This window comes from Aythya fuligula, chromosome 1, assembly GCF_009819795.1.
Source record: "Aythya fuligula isolate bAytFul2 chromosome 1, bAytFul2.pri, whole genome shotgun sequence".
Lineage (NCBI taxonomy): Eukaryota > Metazoa > Chordata > Aves > Anseriformes > Anatidae > Aythya > Aythya fuligula.
The window spans coordinates 77,477,218-77,499,752 of record NC_045559.1 but is presented as its reverse complement, the minus strand read 5'-3'; the positions used below and the strand labels follow the sequence as shown (position 1 = coordinate 77,499,752).

At 41.5% G+C, this 22,535-nt stretch overlaps 1 protein-coding gene across 7 annotated transcripts in view; it reads left to right on the top strand.

Moving 5' to 3' along the window:
* Positions 1 to 999: 999 nt before the first annotated feature.
* Positions 1,000 to 22,535, top strand: part of SOX5 (SRY-box transcription factor 5) — a 289,165-nt gene continuing 267,629 nt past the window's right edge. For all 7 annotated transcript variants that reach the window (XM_032204884.1, XM_032204875.1, XM_032204867.1 and 4 more), the window contains exon 1: positions 1,000 to 1,111. In XM_032204884.1, coding sequence (XP_032060775.1) covers positions 1,074 to 1,111 — 38 coding nt within the window. In that variant the 5' untranslated portion in view covers positions 1,000 to 1,073. The remainder of the gene's footprint in view (positions 1,112 to 22,535) is intronic.

Here is a 22,535-nt window from a genome sequence, read left to right as displayed (position 1 = left end):
GGGACCGGGGGGGGGGCTCAGAGAAGAGGGGTGTGCTGGGGGCCTTGGGGGGAGAAAGCTGCCCCCCAGCACCAGGAGTCCCGGCAGGAGGAAGGGGAGGCGGTGGTGGTCGTCGTTCGTGCTGGCGGTGCTGGTGCTGGCGTGCGGGGCCGGTTGATGGAGTTTGGAGCCGAGGAAACTTTGGTGGCGTTGCCAGGCCGGTTCGCAGCACTTTGTGGAAAGCAAGAGCTAACAGTGAGACCGACAGAGTGAGTGACAAGTTGTTTACAGGTTTCCTTGAAGGGGCCTCTGCTATATTTCAATCTGTCAAAGTTGCTTTTCTTCCCTCAGAACAATGCCTGATTGTTGTGTTGTGTTTTTTTTTTTTTTCTTTTTTTTTTCCCCTCCCCAAAGAGAGAGAAAGAGGGAGAGAAAGAGAGAGACCAGGGAGGGAGGGGGGGAGAAAGGAATGAAAATTCTTCGGAGTACAAATGCCTTTGGTAACATTTTTATGTGTCTAATCTTTTCTCCCCTATTTCAACCCGCCCAGAGTTGATAACTGTTTCAATTTAATCAGTCTGCTCTTGTTTTATCTTCTTTCTCCGCTGATCTTCCCCAGCGCAGGGGATTTGCTCCCGGTTCGCCGCTTTAGGTGGATTGCCGGGCTTTTATTTTTGTTTTTGCCGCTCTCCCCCCCACACTTTTTTTTCTCCCGGATTTATTTTACCTTTTTTTCTCACCCCCCCCTCTACCCCCCCACCCCAAAACCCGCTCCCCCCCCCGCCCCGCGCCCCCATCCCGTTGCCCCAGCCGCCATCCCCGGCGGGGACCGGACCCCCGGGGGGGACCTGGGGGGGGACATCGGGGGGGGGGGGGACACGGAGGGGGGGGTCTCGTCTGCGGCGAGGCGCGGCCCCTTTAAGAGCCTGGTCAAGGAGCCCTCGCTCAGAGCGAGCGCGCCGGGAGGGAGGGAGGGAGGAGGGAGGGAGGGAGAGAAAATCCATCGGTGTGGAGGGCTCGGGCTCACTTGACAGGTTCAGTCGGAGGCGACCGTAGGTGGCTGCTGTGACAAAGGGAAACTGCGCTTTTCCAGCATGCTCACTGACCCTGATTTACCTCAGGAGTTTGAAAGGTGAGGCGAGTTGGCGGGGCGGGGGGGGGGGGGGGGGGGGGGCTGGCGAAAGAGGGGGGAGCGCTGCGTTTCGGGTTGTGGGGGGCTCTTATTATTTTATTTTTTAATTATTATTATTATCACCCCCCCTTCTTTATTGCGCGTTTCCCCGCCGCGCTCCCCGCGCCCCGCCGCGCGTCTCCGCTGCCCTGCGGCGCGGCCACGGGGCGCAACTCGGGCGCACGCTGCGCCCCCCCCCCCCTTTTTCCCCCCTTTCCCCCCCTCCCAAAAAAAAAAAAAAAAGCAGCGTGCAAACCGCGTGTCCGCCGGGCGGGGGGGCGGGGCGGCAGCACCCCCCCCCCCCCTTTTCCTCCAGCACCGGGGCTGCCCCGGGGTGCGCGGCGGCGGGGGGCTGCGGGAGGGAGGGAGGGGAGGGGAAGGGGAAGGGGAAGGAGGGGAAGGGCAGGGAAGAGAGGGGAAGGCAAGGGAAGGGGGGGGGCCGCTTCGCCGCGCCCTCCCGGGAAAGTTTGGCGGCCGCCCGGCGGAGCGCACGCCCTTTTGTTGCTCGGCCGGCAGCGCGGCTCCCCCGGGCACCGCGGGGCCGCCGAGCGGGGAAAGTGCGGCGGGACCCCCGCAGCTGCCCCCCGAGTCCCCCGAGCCTCCCCCTGCACCCCCGCAGCCGGCGGCCGGGGCTTCCCCCCCGCCGCCCGCCCCGCCGGGGATCCCGGGGCCGGCCGCCGCCGGCAGCTCCAACTTGTGCGGGGGTAAAGGAGGGCGGGATGCGCTGCCCGGGCTTCTCTTCTTCTTATTTTTCTTCTTCTTTTTACTGTTGTTATTCTTGTTCTTCTTCTTTTTTTTTTTTTTTTTTTTTTTTTTTTTTTTCTTCCCCTCTCCCTCCTTCATCTCCGTGAAAGCTACCTCCTGTATAAACATTTGGTTGTATCCGACTATGCAATGCAAGCTAGGTGCTAGACCAGCTGGTTAAAAATATGCTAAGTCAAGCTGTTCATCGCTCAAACCTCCCGAATTGGGTAGTAAAGGCATAGAAAAGAAGGCAAGATAAAAACACTTTAAGTGGGCTGAGGAACACGCGTGCACGGAAAGGATGGGATGGAGCGCTTGAATTAAGAGATCGGAGAAAAATAAAATCGGGAAATGCAGAAAAGAACTATTTTAACACTTTCGACCCTCTTTCTGCAACCAGAACACTTCCTTGCTAGAAAGTGGAATTGGCGTTGCTGCGCTGCTCCAAGGGCTCCCTTAATACAATTAATTTTCCAGACTTGCTTGGACTATTTGGTGTTTTCCTCTGGTTTGTTATTATTATGGTAATAGGAAAAGATGGTTTTGTTCACGTGCATTGCATCAACTTAGTTCAACTACCTGAGGAAACTGGTACCGTTTGTGGTGTCGAATCTGGGGTAGCATCACAGCAACACGCTTGTCTCGTTCATGCAATTAGTAGACCAAAGTATTTCATCTGCATCACTAAGATCATACATAGAAATTTATAAGCAAGCGGTTTAGATTATTCTTTGAACTTTGTGATGAACAGCATGCTTATAAAGTCTGCGAAGCAGAATCAAGTCCTTTCATTTTCCGGTTGCTGGACTTTTTTTTTCCTCTGAAGTCTCTGCATCGTATATATTTATCTAAATTTTATATACAAACAAATCCTTTTGGACAAAACATCTTCTGCAGAATATAAAGCAAGCTTCTTTGCTCTTTATTTTTAGGTGTACGATTCATTTTCAGGGATCCCAGCTTTGCTCTTGTAAACATTCTAGTTAAATAATCAATAAACTGCTCTCCTTTTGCTATGCAGATAATAGCAAGCGGTAGAAATGGGAAGCAATAAAAACGAACCTCAGGACATAAAATTTATTTATTTATTTATTTATTTTACAATTTTCCTCCTGCAGTTGAAATTGGCGATCCAAACCAATATCTCTGTTAATCATTACCATTTGTTTACATTGCGTGTGTTTGACTATAGTTACACACACATACGCAGGGTAGATACTGTTCATGTAATATATGTGTATTTATCAGAAAACAGCCACGAGGACGCACTGTCTCTCACACACAGATGCACAGACACACACGCGCTCACGGGGTTCACATGTGTACATTTGCACGATGTATGAGGACTGGTTCTTAGACGTTCGTAGCAGGTTATTTGCCAAGATCCACAGCAGGCTCTGTTCTTGGAGCACATTTCTGCAGTCGCTGGGGTCCCGCATGTCATATCTGCATGACTGACTTCAGTTGTGCTGCTGCTGCCCGTCTCCCACTGTCCCCTTTTAAACTTGAACAGCGAACTGCAAGGAGGTAAAGATTTGTCAGGCGGAGTTGTTTGCAGTTCAGATCTCCGAGTGTCTGCCTGTATCTCGGAAGGTTGTTCTGCTTTCCCTGTCGTCTCTTCCATGATGTGTCTGTGTATCCTGGTAAAGTTTCTGGACTGCTTGCAGTTTGAGGCACCCCAACTCGAGAGATCTGAATCAAGGGGACTTCTCTCGTGTCTGTGGTCATTATCATGGGCATCTGTGGTACGCGCTTGGAATGAAAATGATCCTGACTGTCAGACGAATAAACATTCATTAATTCGTTCAGCATCAGTAGTAAATTGCACTAGATTTTGTGAATTGGCATGTATAATTAATTACTGTACCAAAAATGTGAGGGCTTTCGTGCTTTCCCGAGAAGTTACTTGCACTTCTTTCTTTCTGTTTGTGGCAGTTCCGTTGCTTGATAGAGAGGAGCATCAGAACGCGTATGCTGAGAGGGATGATGTTTGCAGAAAGGTAGTAGGAAGAAATTGTAACTGAAACCTGCTCTGTTTATTACAGAGGGCAAGATTAACTTCTGGGATATACTTTGTGTTGTACCTGTGGCACTCTTGAATTGGCTTTATAGGTCTCAAAAATGATAGCTTTTCTTTTGCCTTTTTTTCTCTTTTTTAAGTTTATTTTTAAGATGAGTTATCATGCTTAAATATATCAGGTATGGCTGCAATAGAAAGAAAGTTTACTTTGAGGAAAAGGTAGAGATAATGCGGCCAGAACCATCATGGACAGCTGTGAAATTTACTGAATGATAAGACCTCAAAAATACCCAACATAAAGTTTTAATGTCTTAATAAAATCTGGTAAATGAAAAATAGATAAAGTGACTGCTTAACAATGTCCCTAGTGTATGGAATGTTCTTAAACCCAAATTAATTACTGCATATTTACATTTCTCTGTAGGCTGGGAAAGAGGCTATGCTAGGCATCAGGATAAAGTGGCATCCTTTCTCTTTCTCCTTTGCATTCTTTTCTGTTTCCTTTTTTTTTTTTTTTTTTTAATATGCCAATTCAAGGTAGAGAAGTATGCAGCATTTGTGGAAGAAAGGTTAGGTTAGTGCTTCCACAGGAAAAAAGGAAGAGCTAGAAAAGACAAAAAGCGTGGATGGGAGCAATGGGGATGGGGACAGCAGAACAAGTTTAGCATTGACAGTCACCAGTTCTGTGCCCTGGAAAGATTCCGTGCGCTAGTGAATAGCGTGTAGAGAGGAGAGGCTCAAAGATGTAAAGCAAGCCTCTGCTGGGAGGAGAAAAATATACTTAGCTGCTTCACTGCTGCACTGCACGAGTCATTTCAGACTCCCACTGAATTTATTTTGGGGTTGTACCAACACTGTCAAATGGAGAAATCATTTTCCTAAAAGGAAACTTTGTGTATTCCTAAGTGCTTTTCTTAGCTAAAGTTACCCTAAAAGCTTTCTTCTTCTACTGTGTTTGCTGGGAATTTTGGAGAAAGAATAATGTCGTTCTATCAACCGGCTTGCTCAGAATGATGTCCCACTCTCCTAAAATCTACCTGTAGAAGTAAGAGCGATTATTCCTTCATTTAAAGTAAGACAACGAGATTTCTTTAATACTGGGCTGAATAGCATTTGCCTTCCATGGAGATGCTTTCAGAAAATGACTTTATTGCTTGCGTATTTAGGTCTAGGGGTTTGGGATCTAAAGAACAAATGCAGTGCCAGTTAAAAGTTTCAGACGGTCGTTCTTTGCCGAGACAAAAGTCGACATGATTTTATTTCTCTGAGATGAGTCTGAAAGAATTAATGCATTTGCAGGCTACTCATTAATGTCCTGTGTTCGCTAATTTCATTTATGGTGCTTATGCTTATTGAGGAAGAAGTTGACTGTTACAGATTATAGATTTTAATGAACATCTCAATAATTTACCAGTTGCTGCAATTGTGAACTAGACTTGGAACGCAAAGAAAGCGCAGATGAGAGAAGTGATGAGTGACACACCAGCCCTCACAATCCCACTGTTGTATTCACTGCATTTGAATCAAATCGGGAGTTTGGCATTGCTAATTCTGGGTGGCTGGCTCATCGTATGCATTCAAGGAGTTAATTAAAACACACACAAACACACACACACACTCTCCCACCAAGCATCTTGCGATGTTTATGTGCATAGTGTGTTTGATTGGTACCTTTAGATAGGAGAGGAATTGTTTTTCCTTCTCTTGCTGTCCAGAGATCTTAAATACATAACTAGTTTACAAAATATTTACTACTTCTCGGGGAGCTTTTAACAAGCATTTATGGCTTTACCGTTTGAGAGGCACATAGTATCTGGCTGAGTTACTTTAATGTGAAGTTCCCTGATGATAGGATAGGCATTCATGTCCGTGTAATGCAACATATCAGTAGCTGTGTTTAAAAATATATATAATATTTATACAGGAGAAAGAGTATCTCCCAAGGTAGATTTACAGTTTCCTTGCATGCTTTCATACTGTACTTTAAAATAATCTCTTAATGTTGAAGTTTGCATGTCAGCTACCTCTGCAACTCTTGCAGAAGTGAGTTTGATATCCTGATATCCTCTTGGCTTTTTTTTTTTTTTTTTTAATGAATTTCTTGCTCTGGCCTGGTTTAAGTATAATTAACTTGTAAGTGGAGGAAAAAAACATTGTCCCGTTGTACCTGCGTGTACTGGAAACATTCACTGCCTGTGAGCTCTGCTGCAGTGGTCAAGAGGAAAGGAGTGCGCGCAGCAATTAATCCATTGCTGTGGTACGGCTCTGCTGATGGCAAAGAGCGGGCTTAACAAGGAGCATCCTTAGAAGCAAAGCGCTTTTCCTTTTGAAAATATTCATGAATTTTTATCTCTTGGAACACGCGCCAAGTCTCCGGTACTTCTTACAAGCGGAAAAAATAGTGTCTTATTTGAATACCTTGAAAGTTACACTGCAAGCTGAGCAGATCCTGGCCACCTCCTTGCAGCACCTCTGCCAGTTGAAGTTCCTTGGAGGACTTGGGAGCCCACTGGCATTTCTCTGCCTGGCCTTGCGCAGCGGGCACCCCCGGTCCACAGGGCGGCCTGGCCCTGGGATGCTTTTCCATGCTCTGTCGGGCCCAGACAGCTGCCAGTGGGGCACTCCAGGGTGGGGAGTCCCACGGGGCCACCCCAGGGCCTGGGTCTGTCCCCGAGGCCAAGCCCGGTGTAGAGGAGGTCTCTGAAGCACCGTGGTGTTGCGGGGTCATATGTCTGGAAAGACTGGAAGAAGTGGGTGGGGGCTGGGAAAGCAGCTCCTCTGCATTGCTCCTGCACCTAGCTTTTTTTTTTTTTTTTTTTTTTATGGGTGCAGTGTTTGTTTATTCTTAGCAGAAAAAGAAAGAGAAGAGGCACAGAGCTGCATTTTGGTTGCAGGAACCGCCAGGTGTTACTGTGCAGCTGAGGAGCAGGAGAGGTGGTGCCCATGCGGGGGTGGCTTAGCTGGCTGGTCTTAAGGACACTTCTGAACGTTGTCCTACACCCCGTTTGGGTCTGTCAAGGCACTTCTCTTCGAATTGTCCGTCTGTCACTTTAAGAAAAAAAATTTTGTTCAACGTGATGGTGTGATTTTTAACTTGTAGAACATAGAGAGTTAAAGTGAAAATGAGAGAAAGCTTGGGGCTCGCTTTGAAAGTTTGAAACTGGAGTTGACCTTGTTTCCCTTAAAAGTGTTGGGGGATTAATCAGGTAACATTTCTCAGTCGTTCTGTACGTAAATATAAAGGCTATATTGTAATTATGTTTGTTATTTTAAAAATTGATGTTTGATATTCTAGATTGCCTTTTTATACATTTGTTTGAAAGACCAAGCATGGAAATTCATATCAGCAATTGCTTTTTGACATCTATAATAATTTTATTTTATTTCTGCTTTACTGTATACTTCTTCTGTTGTTTTCTCAAGTTCATATAGACAGACTTCATTGCTTTTTTTTTGCTTTTTTTTTTTTTTCCATAGGATGTAGGTGTCTATGTGCTGTTCAATCTCAATATATCATAAAACATTACCTTAATGCTAACTTTTATGTGTGGTTGTATTTTACTTTTATTAATGCATATATGTTTCTGTTTTACTAATCTTAGCATAATCTCATTACTTCTGGGGCAAAAACATAAGCGGAATGAATAGACGTTGAATTTTCTTGCCAGAAGAACCAGAGTTCTTTTTAGCAGTGAGGATCTCTGTGTAGGGGAAATGTGTTATTTTTGCATAGTTAAGACCATTGTCTTCATCTGCCGTACTTCATGAACCTTTGTAGCTCAGGAGAAAAGAGAACAAGGAATGTAGTTTATGTGAAGAGAAACTCATACAATTTGTCATCCTTTTGGTTTCTTTGGTGCTGAGCTTGTTGTTTCTTGATTTTAAGAATGTGGGAGTGAAAAAAATGTCCCATATTTCATTCATTCATCTCACAGGTTGGACATGGGCAACAATAATCAGTCTGACGGTGAGCTGGAGCTACTTGCCAACTCAACAGATAGCATAAGACCAAGAGTAAGGAAAATGTTAGTGGCTCTGAACAATTCAGAATTTTGTTCTTACTTTCTTAGCATGGTTAATTGGAAAGATTTCACCAAACTTCTTCAGCCAATTAAAAGTGTGAGCCTAGAAAAACACAAGAATGAGTGTGCGGGTATGCAGACACATTCCTGTTTGTTCTCTGTAGTTTGCAGTGTCCTGTTACTGGATTGCATTAAGCTGTTATCTGCCGTTTGCTGAGAGTCCCAAAGAGGCTGTACTTTTGTTGAATGGGATGTGACTAAAATTCATCGCAGCCCGAAAGACCTAAATGCAACTTTGCTTACAGCTTTTATAGCGTAGACAATTTAGAGGTATTTCTTGTTTTAAATGAGAGAAAGTTTAATGGTGAGCATGAAGCATCGAGTGTCTTTTCACCGCTGGAGGCAGCCTGCCTGTGTTAGGGTTGGGGCGCTTTGGTGGAGCTCTTTGCTGGGAGGGTCATTGGCTTGTTGTAGTGTTGCCCATGCTGCATTTGACTGTGGAGACGCTTATGGTTTCCAGAGAAATTCCCTTAGCAGCCTCACTGCAGTCACTTTTTGAAACAAGACTTGGAAGCATTTTCTCCAAAGCTTTAGTCAGGTTTCTATTCATAGGGCTTTCTCCCTAAATTTTGATGCTGTGGCCTCACTGGGGCAGAGGCTTTTTTGGATAGAAATGAGATGTGTGGGAAGGTGATGGTTGATAAGGGCGGAGGGAAGGATGTTCTTACCCATTTGGCATGTCTATTAACAAACTGGGTCATTTTGTTGTGTTGTATTTACATGACTTGTTCCTGTGCTGGTGTGAAATGTGAATCACCAAAACATGATGATTATTTAAAAAAAAAAAAAAAAAAAAAAAAATAAATGAAACAAAACTGAAATAGAACTAAAAAGCTAAATGAAATCAAGTGAAAACAGAGCATGCAACATAATTCTTTTGGTACAGTTTCATTCTGCAGTTGCCGAGTAAAGCCAAATAGATTTCTTTTCTACTTCCATTAAAAATATCCAAGCTTTTGGGAGTTTGAAGTGCACAGAGACACAGAAAATACAGTTGTATTTTCAGATTCTGCCTTTGGTTTGTCTTTTGCTCATACTTTTTTGAGATCTCAGTAGATATTTATGGGCAGTGTATTGTAAAGGTGCCTATTGACTCACCTTTGTTGAAACCATATGAACACAGAGTTCATTCTGCTTTTGCAACTGAGATGGGAATGCAGCAGAATTTCTCAGTAGAAGACTCTTGTCCTTTGCTTGTGCTTTGTAAGTTCTGCTCAGATTTGATCTCCTTGCCTAAACTTTGAAACTAATTGTGTGACTCAGTAAAACAGTAGGCTATGGTGCTTGTGTGAAATACCATGCAAAGCTGGAGAAAAATACTGTATTGCTCACAAGTATGCCATGCATCTCTTTTATAGATAATCTGCATCTGTATTAGTGTCATTGATTTAGTGTGTTTTTGTAGAGTACAGGCATCCTGAATCAGGACCCCATTATACTCGTCACTGTACAAACACAAAAAAGAAGGTTTCTTTCCATTCCACAGAGCAGCCTTTGTGCTTGGAGCTTAGACTAATATCAATGTGTCTTTGTATGGGAAAAATTCAGAAACAGAGAGGAGGTAAGAGATCCCTACCATGGTTCATGAATGAAATTTCAGTCCTGAAACTGTGCTTTAGAGTTTTTAAATCGAGTAATACATGTGCATGTATGTTCTATCTCTGTGTATTTTTTACACATATATATGTAGAAGCTGCTTTACTGCTAAAAGTACAGATGCTGTTAATCGTACTTCCTCTAATGTCTTCTGATTGGGAATCCAGAGCATTTGGAAAGCGTTAATATACAAATCAGGAAGATTTCTGTGCTCTTCCAATTGGGAAGCAAGATTAGCCTCAACCTGTAGATAAGAAAACTGAGGGACAGTGTCACAAAATTGTTTGCATGGATGGGTTTAAAAACTAGGGATATTGACTGCTAGTCCTGTTTTTTGACCTCTAAACCATCCTTTTCCATCTTGAGCTCCATAGAACTGCAAATTACAGACTTGTGTCTGCCCAATTATAATTTCTAAAGGTCTCCTTCTAACAAGATGAAAATGTAAGATTGGAATTACTTAAATATGTAAAACAGGGACTTTGGAGTATAAATAACGGTATAAAGTACAGAAATATTTACTGCCTGGGCCATGCTAGTGAGGGCTGGCAGGGAATACCGTCTCCAGCCCCGTCAGTTGTTGGAGCGTGAACTCACTACCTGGAGGCCACTGGGGAGAACTGAGGTTAGGTGGCAGCGGCTAGGCAGCCAACTGAAAGACCGTGTGCGTAACCAAGAGTCCAGAAAGGGTTTGATCACGGAGAACAATTAACATCTTCATCCATATGTACAAGAGCTGTCAGATGTTTTATAACCTAAGGACCAGGCACTGGGGGAGTCCAGGAAAAAATTCTTCACATGGAGAGTATTAATGTGAGGAACAGACTCTACCGAACGCAGCAGTGCAGGCAGCCGCAGCGAGCAAACTAACTAGCTTAAAAGCAAAAAGCATGGTACAGAACACAAAATGCACGGTGATTCCTACCCGCGTTCCTGACATCTGTTTTTTAAATGTGCGACAGAGATCCAAGATGAAGGAAATGAGACAAGCTTATTAAGAGGGAGGAATTATTTTGTTATTCATATTAAAAGTTCTCCTAATCCGTTTCGGTATTTTTTTTCTGTTTCCAACTGCATGCTCAGTAAGAGTTGAGCTGAATCGGTGGGCTCTGCAGGTAGGTTTAGATCCGGCCTCTGTGTTGCATCTCTTACCCATTTTCTCAACAGAGTGTAGTATAAAGTAAGGAGTCCTGAGTGGATTTGATCTGTGTAGCTTATGAATTTTATGACTGAGCTATTAAGTTATTTTCTTTGATAAGCTTTTTAAGAGGGAGACTACTTTCAAGATAATGGATTATAATCAGGCATGTGCCATAGTATTTCAGCAGTAGTTATTCAGCAGTGTGTTCACAACGACCTATTTTGTGATAGGGCCAGCCAAGGCATCATTTTAAAAGGTGGCCATTCACACTGAGTGTTTGGTCTCACTGGCACTGAAGTTCAGTGTCAGGTCCTAAAAGTGTAAGCCTAATTAATTAATGTTCTGCTCAACTCTGTGAAAAAGGCTGGTGTTTTTCACCTCAGTAAACCAGGACAGCACAAAGTGGTGGCTAGTGAGAAGATTGTGGAGCAGAATCCTGACTTTCTGTAACGGGCAGCTAACTTACATTGGTTGCACTGCAGCCCAAATTTCTAAAGTGCCTGCAGAAGCCTCTACAGATCTGTAGATTTCAGGAGTTCTGTATGAGCGTGCTTTAAAGACATGTTAACTAACTACTCCTCATAAACAACATTGTGTCTCTGGCAGATTAGAGCCATCAGCCTGGCGGTGATGAAAATTCACCTGAATTCTGCCAGAGCTAACATCTGGGCCTTAGTGGACTTGGCACTGTACGCAAAATTAATCTTTGTTTTGAAACTGTGTTTTCTAAGGTAGTAACTCCTGGTTGTGGCCACCACAGTCGGAAGCAAGACCGCTGCACAAAAAATGCAGTCTACCAAATATACTTGTGTTTGATAACCTCGGTTGTCAAAACTGTGACCTCTGTTAATTAGTCACCAGACAAATTATTGTCTGCAGCTCCCAGACTCCATGAGAACCCCGAGCAGGTAGCAGAACCCCATACCGGTGAGCATTTCTGGATTTGCTCTTTGTGGCGATAAGCAGCCTATTGATGAACGACGTGAGAGGGGTACCCAAAACGGAGGTGATGTGCCCCAGGTTATCAAGTGTAACAGCAGCCGATACATCAGTGATTCTTGGAGGGCTAGCTGCCCTTATCTGGAGCAGACCCCTGCAGAACAGCATAGCCTATCGTATATTTCTGTATTAGATCAAATAAACCAAGTAAAGCATAATATTTAATCAATGGTCATCAAATAAGAAAGGCAGAGCCTTATTATTGTAATAATTTATAGAATTTCCTTCTCAGCATTTATTAGAAAGGTGAAAACAAGATGAGTGAAGTTGCCGTTGTTATAGTGGCGTAGAGTCTGCTATGGAAGCCTGTATTTTTAAAAGCAGCTCTAAAAAATTAGAGCATAATAAAAGTTAGAACATTATTTAAAAAAAAAAAAAAAAGGGATGAAGAAGATAAATAAAATAGCTTTTTACATACATATGCAGTCTATTGAAAGGCCATCCAAAGCACTGATACCAATTTAAGAAGATGATCTTTTGCCTTAATTATACATCTGGGAGATATTAGCTGAACATTTTGTGGAGAACTGCGAATACCTTAGTTGCCAGTTGTCTAAAATGCTGCTAATGATTGCTTCAGTGCCAGTGTTTTGATGGCTAGAACCTAGGCCTGAATATGAATACAAAGAACTCAATCTAAAAAAAAAAAAAGCGTGTGCACACACTTTTTATACAAAACAGATTTCAACCATCTGCTTGGCACTTAGCTTTGCGACTATAGGCTCTGATATGAAAGGGAGTACTGTCCAGGTTATGAATGGTATCACTTTTATTGGTACCTTAGAAAAATCATAGTGTTTTCAGAAAGCTTGTGTATCCAATGGTTTTCTTCAGCGGAATAATGAAAACAACTGCCTCAGCCAAAATTTTGTTCCTTCCATCGTTCCTCTGACAGCGGTGTCTCCTTAACCTTGCTAAAGGGATATTGTGGTGGAGAAAACTTTCTGTTCTGCACCTCAGCATTTCCAAATGTATCAGAGGAGTTTAGATGAGTGGCCCTTGGAGCTGACACCCCAGATGGTTTATGACACAAAGCACTGTTTGCTTAGGAATATGTTGTATGGCAGAGTCTGTTGCCCAAGCACTGCAGAGCGTGTCAAATCAGCATGGAAGTTAATGGACCAAAAGCCCTTCTGAATTTAACACTTTCCCATTTGATCTGAATTTACAGCTTTAAATCAGGACAGCAGTTTTCCTTTAGTAGTGCAGTGGTGGAAAACAAAGTTGATAGCATAAATTACAGGCATATAATGCAATGATTTTGACCCAATTCATCTGTTTAAAGGTTTAGAATGAATGAAACTGTATAAAATCTTTGGTAGAGAACCATTTGCAAAATATACAAAAATTTGAAAGTTAGGAGAGGATTCAAGTACACGTTAATTTCATACTCTGTCCAGCCCATGTTTAACTCCTAATAGGTTAAGCAAAAGAAGATACACTGTACAAAAAATCAAAAACATTTGGAGCTTTCACTTTTTGTTAGCAATTTAGGTATTCTTTCTTTGCCTTTGCTAGAAGTATCCTAAAAATATACAGGATAAAATATGCAGCTTCTTTGCTTTTAATGTTTTTAACGAAGGGGTTTGAGAATGTTTTCCTTAGGTGCATGTTTGGAAAAGATGACAAAAATTCAACCTCCTGCATGTAACAAAGCCTCTGTGTTTGGCCATCCATTTAGTGCTGTGTCACATTAGTACTGCATTGTTAACACCTTTGGATAGGGCTAAAGGTTTCTTGCTGCTGTGACTAGAGAGCTGCTCCTGTCAGATCATAACGTTGCTGAATGCTTTTCTCAATAAATGTACTTTTCATTTAAAAGTAGGGCTAGATTGTTTGCTTCTGGGATGTTAGAAGAGTGAATTAAAGGATTAATTGTTATTTTCATTCTCATTTTATAAAGATTCTTTTTCTCTATGTTAAGTAGTCTTGAGAAAGTACTGCTTTTAACTATTTCATTTCATTTGCATGGACATGTCTTTTTATAGAGAGCATCTGAGATGATGAAAGAAAGATAAAGTTGAATCTCAGTGGATAAAATGATGATAATACTGGCAACTTAAAAGCTTATGAATAGTTTTATATGAATCTTAATGTACAGATAGCAAAAATCCAACTTTTTAAAAAATGTGTGTGAAATAAGTCTTAACAGTATTAAGGTTATGTAGCCCTAACTGGCTAATAGACTCATGGTCCTGTGTGTTATTCCTGTCTTGTCTCTTCCTTCCTCAACTTTTCTTTCACCTTCTCCCCGACAAGCATGCTTTCTACGTTTTTATGGGAAGCACCATATCTCAAAGGTAGAGATTAAAACAACAAGCCTATTAAGCTTAAGAAAATTCTGTGTCCATTTAAATGGTGATCCTAATGGAAAGCAAAAACAAAGACACTAGTTCTCTGGCCACCATGTCTTCCCATAGCAACTGTACTGAAGTTATCTAACCAGCTTCTTGGTGAAACATTTCTTCGTGTTGCACGCCATAAAATGGGTTTCTTCAAGAGTGGGATATAGCAGCCTATCAGCTCTTCAGCATTAATAATCACACAAAAATAAGCTCCTGTATTCAGGGGTGGGTAAGAAGAAATTCTGTAAGAAACGCAACGAGTGGGCTTATAATGAAGCCTTTACTATACGGCCCCGTGTTCTTGGAAATTTTAGAAGGGAAAGTCTATTTGACCAATGTCAACACTCTGGTCATTTTCTTAGCTTCCCCTCCCTCTCCCTTTAGGTAATAGTCATATTTATTGCCAATTTATTTTCTGTAGAAGCCTCCAGTCCACTGTGGTTTGAAGGAATTTCCAGGGTGGGTGCATGACAGGTCAAACCCGAGGCAGCAGAAGGTGGTACGGGAGGGAGGATCGGGAAAAGGAGGCAGACAAGGGTAGGAGAGTGCAACTGTGGCTTGGAGCAACCTGCCAGTTGTCTCGCTTTTGATTAAAATGGCAGCTTTCAAGCTGGGTCCATGAACTGTTTGATTTGATTTACCCTGTTAACCCAAGTTCTCTCATGCTGTTAATAAGGAATGAATAAATAGCTGTCTATCTCCTCTTTTTTTCCCTACTTTCCACTGCTAAATTTCTAGATGGGTCACGTGCTGTTGGTCTTAAACAACCTGGTGCATCACGTCACCCTTCCCATTAAGTTTAAACATCTGACTGGAGAAAAGCTTGAGATGAAGCGAGGATGATTAGCAGAGGAAGATGCACTTTTTAGATCTGGTGTGGCTTGTTCTCCTGGGTTTTGGCCAGTTCAACCTTCCCATCAGGTTACGGTGGCATTTGCACTGAGGCTGGATGTAAATAATGGTTCAAAGGCTGAACTCCAGCTTTTTTCATCGCCTGTCATTGTCATGATCCGAAATAAAGTGAGGTTAACGATATGCAGGAGTGCCAGTTTCTTTGACTGCCTAGCTCCAGAGTATGGAGAAAAGTGAGGTCAGGCCCATGTCAGCACAGGACTCTGGAAATCCCTTGAAGCATCCTGTGCATGTGTGCCTTCCAGGAAGCCCTATCTACAGTTTTGAATGTCTCCAGAATGAAGTTGGTTCCTACGTTTCAAAGGCTATGTACATCTGTATTTTCAAAGATACTGTTGTATTATTTAACACTGAAAGCAGGAGGAAAGGACAAACACGTGTAGGAAGAGTGTATGTTTTTTGTAAAGAAATAAAAAATACTGTGCGGAAGAATTTCATGTGAGCTAGCTAGTACAAAAATGTGTGTGCCCTTCAAGAATTTTGGGGTAAATTAACGTTTTTAATAGTTTGACTTATGTATCTAATTTATTTAGAAATATACCACTCCCAGGGGTGTCTGGGAGAAAATCTGAGCTCATTCATCTCTGTCCTTACTTTTATCCATATGAAATGTCAAAGTGAGTGTCTGAAATAAATTGATCTGTGTATTTAGACCCGTTTATCAGGTAGAATTCGATAAAGCAATATACATACATTGCAATTGTGAACTATCGTGCAGATGACTCATTCTTTCTTTGAGATGGAAATAACCCCGTTGAACAGGAGGGTATGTGTAGCACCAAGTAGTAGGTCTTTTATTATGTTTTTAAAATTTTAAGAACACTTCAGGAAAGGAATAGCTAAAACTCGCTTCTCACCAGGCAGTAAATATCTTGTGTCGGTCCGGTTTTCAGTAAATGAGAACTTGGGTTGTGTTTAGAGGAGTTTGATGCCCTTACTGGTAGTCTTAGAAAAGAGGGCAAAGACTGGGCAAGTCCAGAGAGCACTGTTTGCCCTCACCTCCAAAGCTTTTATTACTGGCTCTTGTGCAGGTCTGGCTAGGAGCATCATGTGAAGTTTGATTTTGTTCTTTGCAGTATTGTTGTGTGAATAAACAGAGGATATGCTTGTCATTCAGCCTCCTTTCACAAGCCCCACATTCATTTATGATCACAGGGCTCTGTCCAGCTCCTACTGAAAACAATTATAAGACTCTCATTGACTTAACTTGGATGTTGGATTGGGCCCATTAAACGGGACGAAAATAAAGTGGAAGCGCTGTTAATGATTCCTATTGATGCTTTTCCTGGCACAAAGCACTGCACATAATTGTTTTTAGAGGAAATACAGTTGCATTTAAGTATTACATTTATTAGCTTTTTAAAGGAGGAATAAGCAAACTGGACATATGGGGTGTTTGAAGTGTGATTGTGTGAGACTAAGATAATTTCAGGAGAATAGCTTAAGTCGCAGGATATGTGTGATGCCCTTTGTATACAAAATGTGGGATTGTGGAATTTATTTTGTGCACGCTGATTTTAACTGAGAAAGAACCCAGAATGCAAATATATGGTCATATTTAGAATATTTAAGGAATGCAGCCTAGCTGCTGCAGACTTCAAGACCCATTAATCAGGCCTGATAGCGATGTGATCTCTGAAAATACTTTAATTAAGTGGGTTTAATACTTACTAACAGCAAGTTGCTTGAAGCCATACTGAGTAAAGTCTGAGAAGGAATATGGTAGGTTGAACACTCAAACAAAGGCCAGTCCTGTTAGACTCCGAGTGGCTTTGACACCTTTGAAGTTCTGTGGGTTTTGGACTTGCTATGAGATCAGGACATCAACAAAAGAATTTTCACTTTGTCTTTGTAATTTTTCCCCTATAACTAACAATGTCATTTCCAAATTAAAATGAGGCACTGCTCATCTTTTAGGTATAATTCAGGCTCTGCCCCAGACCTTGCCATGACTTGATTAGAACATGTGAGGCAGATACTAAACAGTTTTTCTTAGGCTTTATTCTTTAGTTTTGAGGTTAAATTTCAAAATGTGGAGAAATTATGTATTTAATGTTTCCTGTTGACTTCAGTGTGATTTCGCTGTTGATGACTGATCCAGGTCCTGAACAAGAAGGTAGAAGAGGGCACTGCTTGTTTTGCTGCTTTCTTCTAGTTCATTGAGCAGGAGGAGGGAAAGAGGAGGGAAGGAATGAAATGTCAGAGCTTTTGTTGTTACCATTTTTTGAGAGATGTGTTTAAGGAATTATTTTGGAAGATGATGGTGAAGTTGTTCCTACTGTTTGCACTGCATGGCCAAAACATTGTGCTCTTGTATGAGGTAATAGCTGTGGTTTGTGGCGACATTATGAAAACATTGGTTTGTTATGATGATTGCAGAAAATTCCCAGATACATGGTAATGTATTTGTAATATTTTATTGAAGTGAAAGATGGAAAATACAGCGTAGTTTGGAGTCTCCTTGGACTGATTTAATGCTTCGGGAATGAAGAACCAATTGTGCAAAACTTCAGTGGGGGTACATGACATCAATTAAATAACAGATTTTGGACCATTTTAGTATAGCTTAGTTTCGTGATTATTTTTCAGTATCATCGTTATGTGTTACATTTTGTTGGCAGTGGGGTGTATTGTACAATGCTAATAATCCAACTTTGAATGTATATTTTCCTTTTGTCTTACCCAAGACAATTCTGTTTGCCTGTTAGGGATGTGGGTCCTTTGGTTCAAAAACTGCTGCATGTGTATTTGCTGTCTGCCATCATAGTAAGATAATCAAGCCAGGACCTCTAAGTGTTCAGCAGGAGTCAGTTGCATGAGAGTAGAAGTAAGAAATGTTATCAGATTGTATGAGAAGTCCCCAAACAGCTGTGTTAAGCCAATATGTCACTATACCAATAAACGAGCACTGTTGCTTGCTTAATTCACTTTTTCCTGTGACTGTTTTCATTTCTTTTTTTATCATGTTGCAAAAGACCATTCTAACATATTTATCTTTCAGAGAGTTGAAACTTAAGCAGAATTTTCCTAATGCCTGATGTTATGACATGTCTCTTATAAAGCAGAGCAGGATCTACAGCAGAGATATAATGAACGACCACAGTCAATTACTAGGATGAAGAATTGATTTCTGGTTTTTGAAAGTATACCCTTAATAATTACTCATTTAGTTGAACTATCCTATTCTTCTTTAATATGAGTTGTATACAGAAAGATAGAGGCATGATATGTGTTGTTACTCATACAGCTGTGTCAGTAATGATATAAGCAATATAGATATAACAAATTGACTAGAATAAATAATGGCAAAGAACTGAACTGGAATATTTTGCTGTAGGTAAATATTGTCTCTTTTTGGTGTGTTCGAAAAAGCTAGACTATAAGCAAAATACAGTCTCAGAACAATTATAAGAACAACATCTCTAAAGATGTTTTAGTCAAGTCAATGGGGTGCTTTTTCTGGTGTCCCCAATGATGCTTTGTGTGATGAAACATCCAGACACACAGTATAACATTTATTCTGTGCAAGAAAGAGATATTTAGGGTCATGCTCTTTTTGCACATGAACATCCTTTTATAATGTGTTAAGTAATACCAGGCTAACAAGGCAGAACAGGTAGGCTCACAGGGCATATGACTTTATAGAAAATTGCCACAGTAGAATTACAAAAAACAATATTAGTAACTTATTATCCTGATATTTTACAGCTCAAAATGGAGTGCCCAAAGTTTCTGTTGCAATCATCAGCAGCTGAAGATGCTGATAACTTTGCAGGGTTAGGCGTCCTCCTTACACACTTCAGAAGGTGCTAAAGTCAAAAAGGAGCTTTTAACTCCTTGAGGTGCTACGGCCTCACTAGAAAACACCCATCTGCAGAACATCAGCAGTCTTGTGGTGGGGTGCAAAAGGGTATGGGAGAAGAAATGATAGGTGAGGAGAGGGTGAAAACTATTTATATTTATTCATTTGCATGAGAGATACAGCTAGCATTCTAATGTAATGCTTTTTGTGTTGTAAATATATGGTGGTATCATACTGGGGACTTTGTTCTTGGATTTTATTTTTTATTTTTATTTTTGTTTTTGTTTTCTTTTTTAATGTAGTGGTGGTACGTCTTTTGGAATTGCTTCATTTTATTCTGTAACCAGGCCGAACAGGAGGGCAATTTTTAGGCTGGGGAGGGTGCAGCTGGGAATGTAAGGGAGTGGCAAAAAAGGAAAAAAAAAAAAAAAAAAAGGAGGGTTGGAGGAAACAAAGGTTGTTTTAGTATTTTCTAAGGTTCATGGCTATATGGGTTTGGGTATTCATCATCCAGTGGAAAAAAAAAGCAAGAGACAGACCAAGGGAAGTTGTCCTGTTTATTTGACTAGGCTTTCCCTTGACTCAGTATACTATAATCATCTTTATGCTGGTTGTCTTTCAAAGTATAATTAGCCTGGAAGTGAATGTGGGTGGTATGGAGAAATAAAAAATTCAGAAAAAAATAAATAAGAAAGAAACGGTTTGGTGAAGAAAAAGGTCTTGTGTAGCTTTCCAATTTTTTGGTTTGGACAGGGCATATGCAGTTGAAGAAGCCAAAGATGTCCTGAGTTGAAGTCCAGAGGCAGTTCACTAGAAACAGTCTATCTGGAACACACCACAGTTTATTACAATGGTGATAATACTTTGTAGCTACATCGTGCTCTCCCTGGTAAGATCTCAAGGTGCTTTACAAATATTAAGGGATTAATCTGCACAATGCCACTGACAAATAGGTGTTATTGCCATCCCCTTTTGCATGCCTGGGGAGCACAGCAGCTCAGTTGTGCAACCTGTTTGCCAAGAGTTAAGAATTTAGGTTAAGTCACCCCACTGCAGTCAACGGTTCAAATATAGCAAGAGAAAAACTTAGTTTCTCTGTCCTCTGCAGCGTTTGCAGCCATCCACTTAGTTGAATTCAGTTTTATTTTGGTGGACAAACTTGCAGCCTGGACAGGAGGCGAAGTTGTAATTAATCCCTCTGTAATTGGCATAGCAGTAAGTAATTCTGCTTAATCCATTCCTTACTGTGAGGATGAAGTAAGGCTAAACATCTGAATTGTGGAGGGGACAAGGGGAGTAAGCAGAGAAAGACAGAGACAAACATTTAGTTTGCTGTGGTAGGCACACATTAAGAAATACCTACATAAATAAAACACCTTTCTTAATTTTCCCTCATTTTGCCTCTTGATTTAATTAAGTGAAATTCAGTGAAATAGATGATTCAGTTTGGAAAAATTTACTAAATTTTTTTCTTCCCCACCCCTTCTTGTCTTTCATTCAGTCCGTAAGAGTCTCTGGAGTGTGAAATGTGAAGACACCAAATTGGAATTAATTTTGCTTTTTCATTTAACAGATTGTGTTACATTAACACCACAGTATTGCCAAGCAGCAAACCTTTCCCTTCCTCAGATGTTAGCTGCTAATACAGACTAAAGACTGCTGAAAAGGAACGGCAGTGCTGAAACGCTTTATTTAAGTTTATCTCCCTTGTGGCTCAAGTGGGCCCTGATTCTGCTAAGATGCATTCACAGGAGCGGTCTCCCTGAGTTCGCTTTTATTGCTTCCTGGCAAGTGAGCTGGATTCGATTTCGTGAAACATTGCGGGAGCTGGAATTTCAAAGCTTGCTCAATCCTCAGAGAGACCTTTGCGAGACTCTGTTCTCCTCCGTCTACACAGACACTAAACACGCTGAGGACACAATTGAATTAATCAGGATGACTCGTGTACATAAAATCAACCAAGACTCTATTTAAGAGATGACAACTTTGATATCATACTGTTCATTAGCAGCCAAGGAATTGTTGCTGCTTCTGTAACTGGATTATTAAATTGTTTACTGATGATAGGTCTTGCTTCCAATATTAAGTATGCGATGAGAGTATTAGTCTAGTTCTACTGAAAAGAACTAGCTGTAAATGACATCACAGGATTTATTTTCTCTCCCTAAATTGCATTTTGTTTTCACTTTTGAGTGCATTTTTTGATTTTCAGTCCTACAAGTTCAGCCCAGGATTCGACAATCAAGCGGAGTTCTCTCATGCTCTTGGATGGCAATCGCCATAAAAATTCTGCAGCTTGAACTCTTCCCGTGATGATACCTGCCTTTTCACAAAATGTTTGTTTTGTGCCCTTTCACAGTCAGGATGGATCCTGGAAGTAAGTTATGCAAATCCCAGTGGGGGCTAAATCTGATCTGCAATTAGTACATTATTCTATGGTATGCGACAAGAATATAATGCTAGTCAGTGGCCTATGGAGTAATTGGTTCTGCAGGGCCTGGTAAAGTAGTAATAAAGGGGCCTCAAATCAGAGAATGAAACAAAACAAAACGAGGTACATGGCTCTTAATGCATCCAGTGCCCAGGACTGTTTAGTCAGAAAGTGTCAGGTGACATGACCCCTGTTCAGTGCAGAATTGCACCGTAATAGTTCGGATCACGTTGTTATTCCTGCTGAAGATGGCAGGGTTTAAAGCTCAAGCTCGCTCAAGAGCAGTGGCCCTTCCTTGGCACCCTCTCACTGAAGAAAATACAAGTCCATTCCTTTGCTTTTTAGCAAAATTGTGTGTCATCTGTCTGCGAGAGACTATTCCATTTCAGACTTTGTGCCCTTTGAACCAGAATTTTCATATACATCCTTTAAAAATCCCATGCTACAACTGTAAGCCTAAATTACATGAATTTGAGAGAATCTTAGCAAAACTGCCTTTGAGGGATGGTTCTTCTTTCAGCTCTGGCACTGTTGCCTTTTTCCATCTTTACAACTGTAATCTGGCTGCATTTAAAATCATCAGGAATCAGTGTGGTGTCACTGCTAATGGCCCTGGGTCAGGAACCCAATGAGATGCCCGTCGTCTTTAGTGTGAACAAAACTCTTTTACTCTGTGCGTGTGTTAAAGATGACATGGTTGCATGTGTAGAATTATCCTGTATTTCATCTATTAAGAAAATAGGGGAATATGTTACAGTGCTGCTAGGCTTGCCATCCTCAAATATAGAAGGCTTCAGTCGCTGTTGTTTTATACCTACAGTCCAGGGTGGTGGACACTTCACCTGTTTGCTTGTTTATAGGCCGATTTTAAAGAACGATACACTCATGTGCTTCATAATCCCATTCTAAGCATATACTGCATTTCTAAAATTTTTGTTACTTGTCCATTTCTTTCCCTTAATGTTAATTCTTTGTTTCATTAAACCATGGTGCGTGTGACTATAAACAACTACATAGTTGCCAAGGTTGCAAATTTACAGTTTCCTGGTCAGTGAAGCAGTTTTTCAAAATATAATTTGTCAGGTGAGTTTGTCAGATCCCACTGGAAATGCAAGGCACGTGGCATCTGGGCCTGCTCCTCCCTGGAACTAACTGGAGAGTAACCACTAAGTTCAAAGGAGTTGAATTAGGAACCATGAGAATGTTGGATGTCATGCCTTTGTCATCATACAGACCAAATCCTGCTGAGTTGTTTGTGGCATATCATGCCCAGCAATTCTGCAAAGAGTTGGTCACAGCTTTTTATATCATAT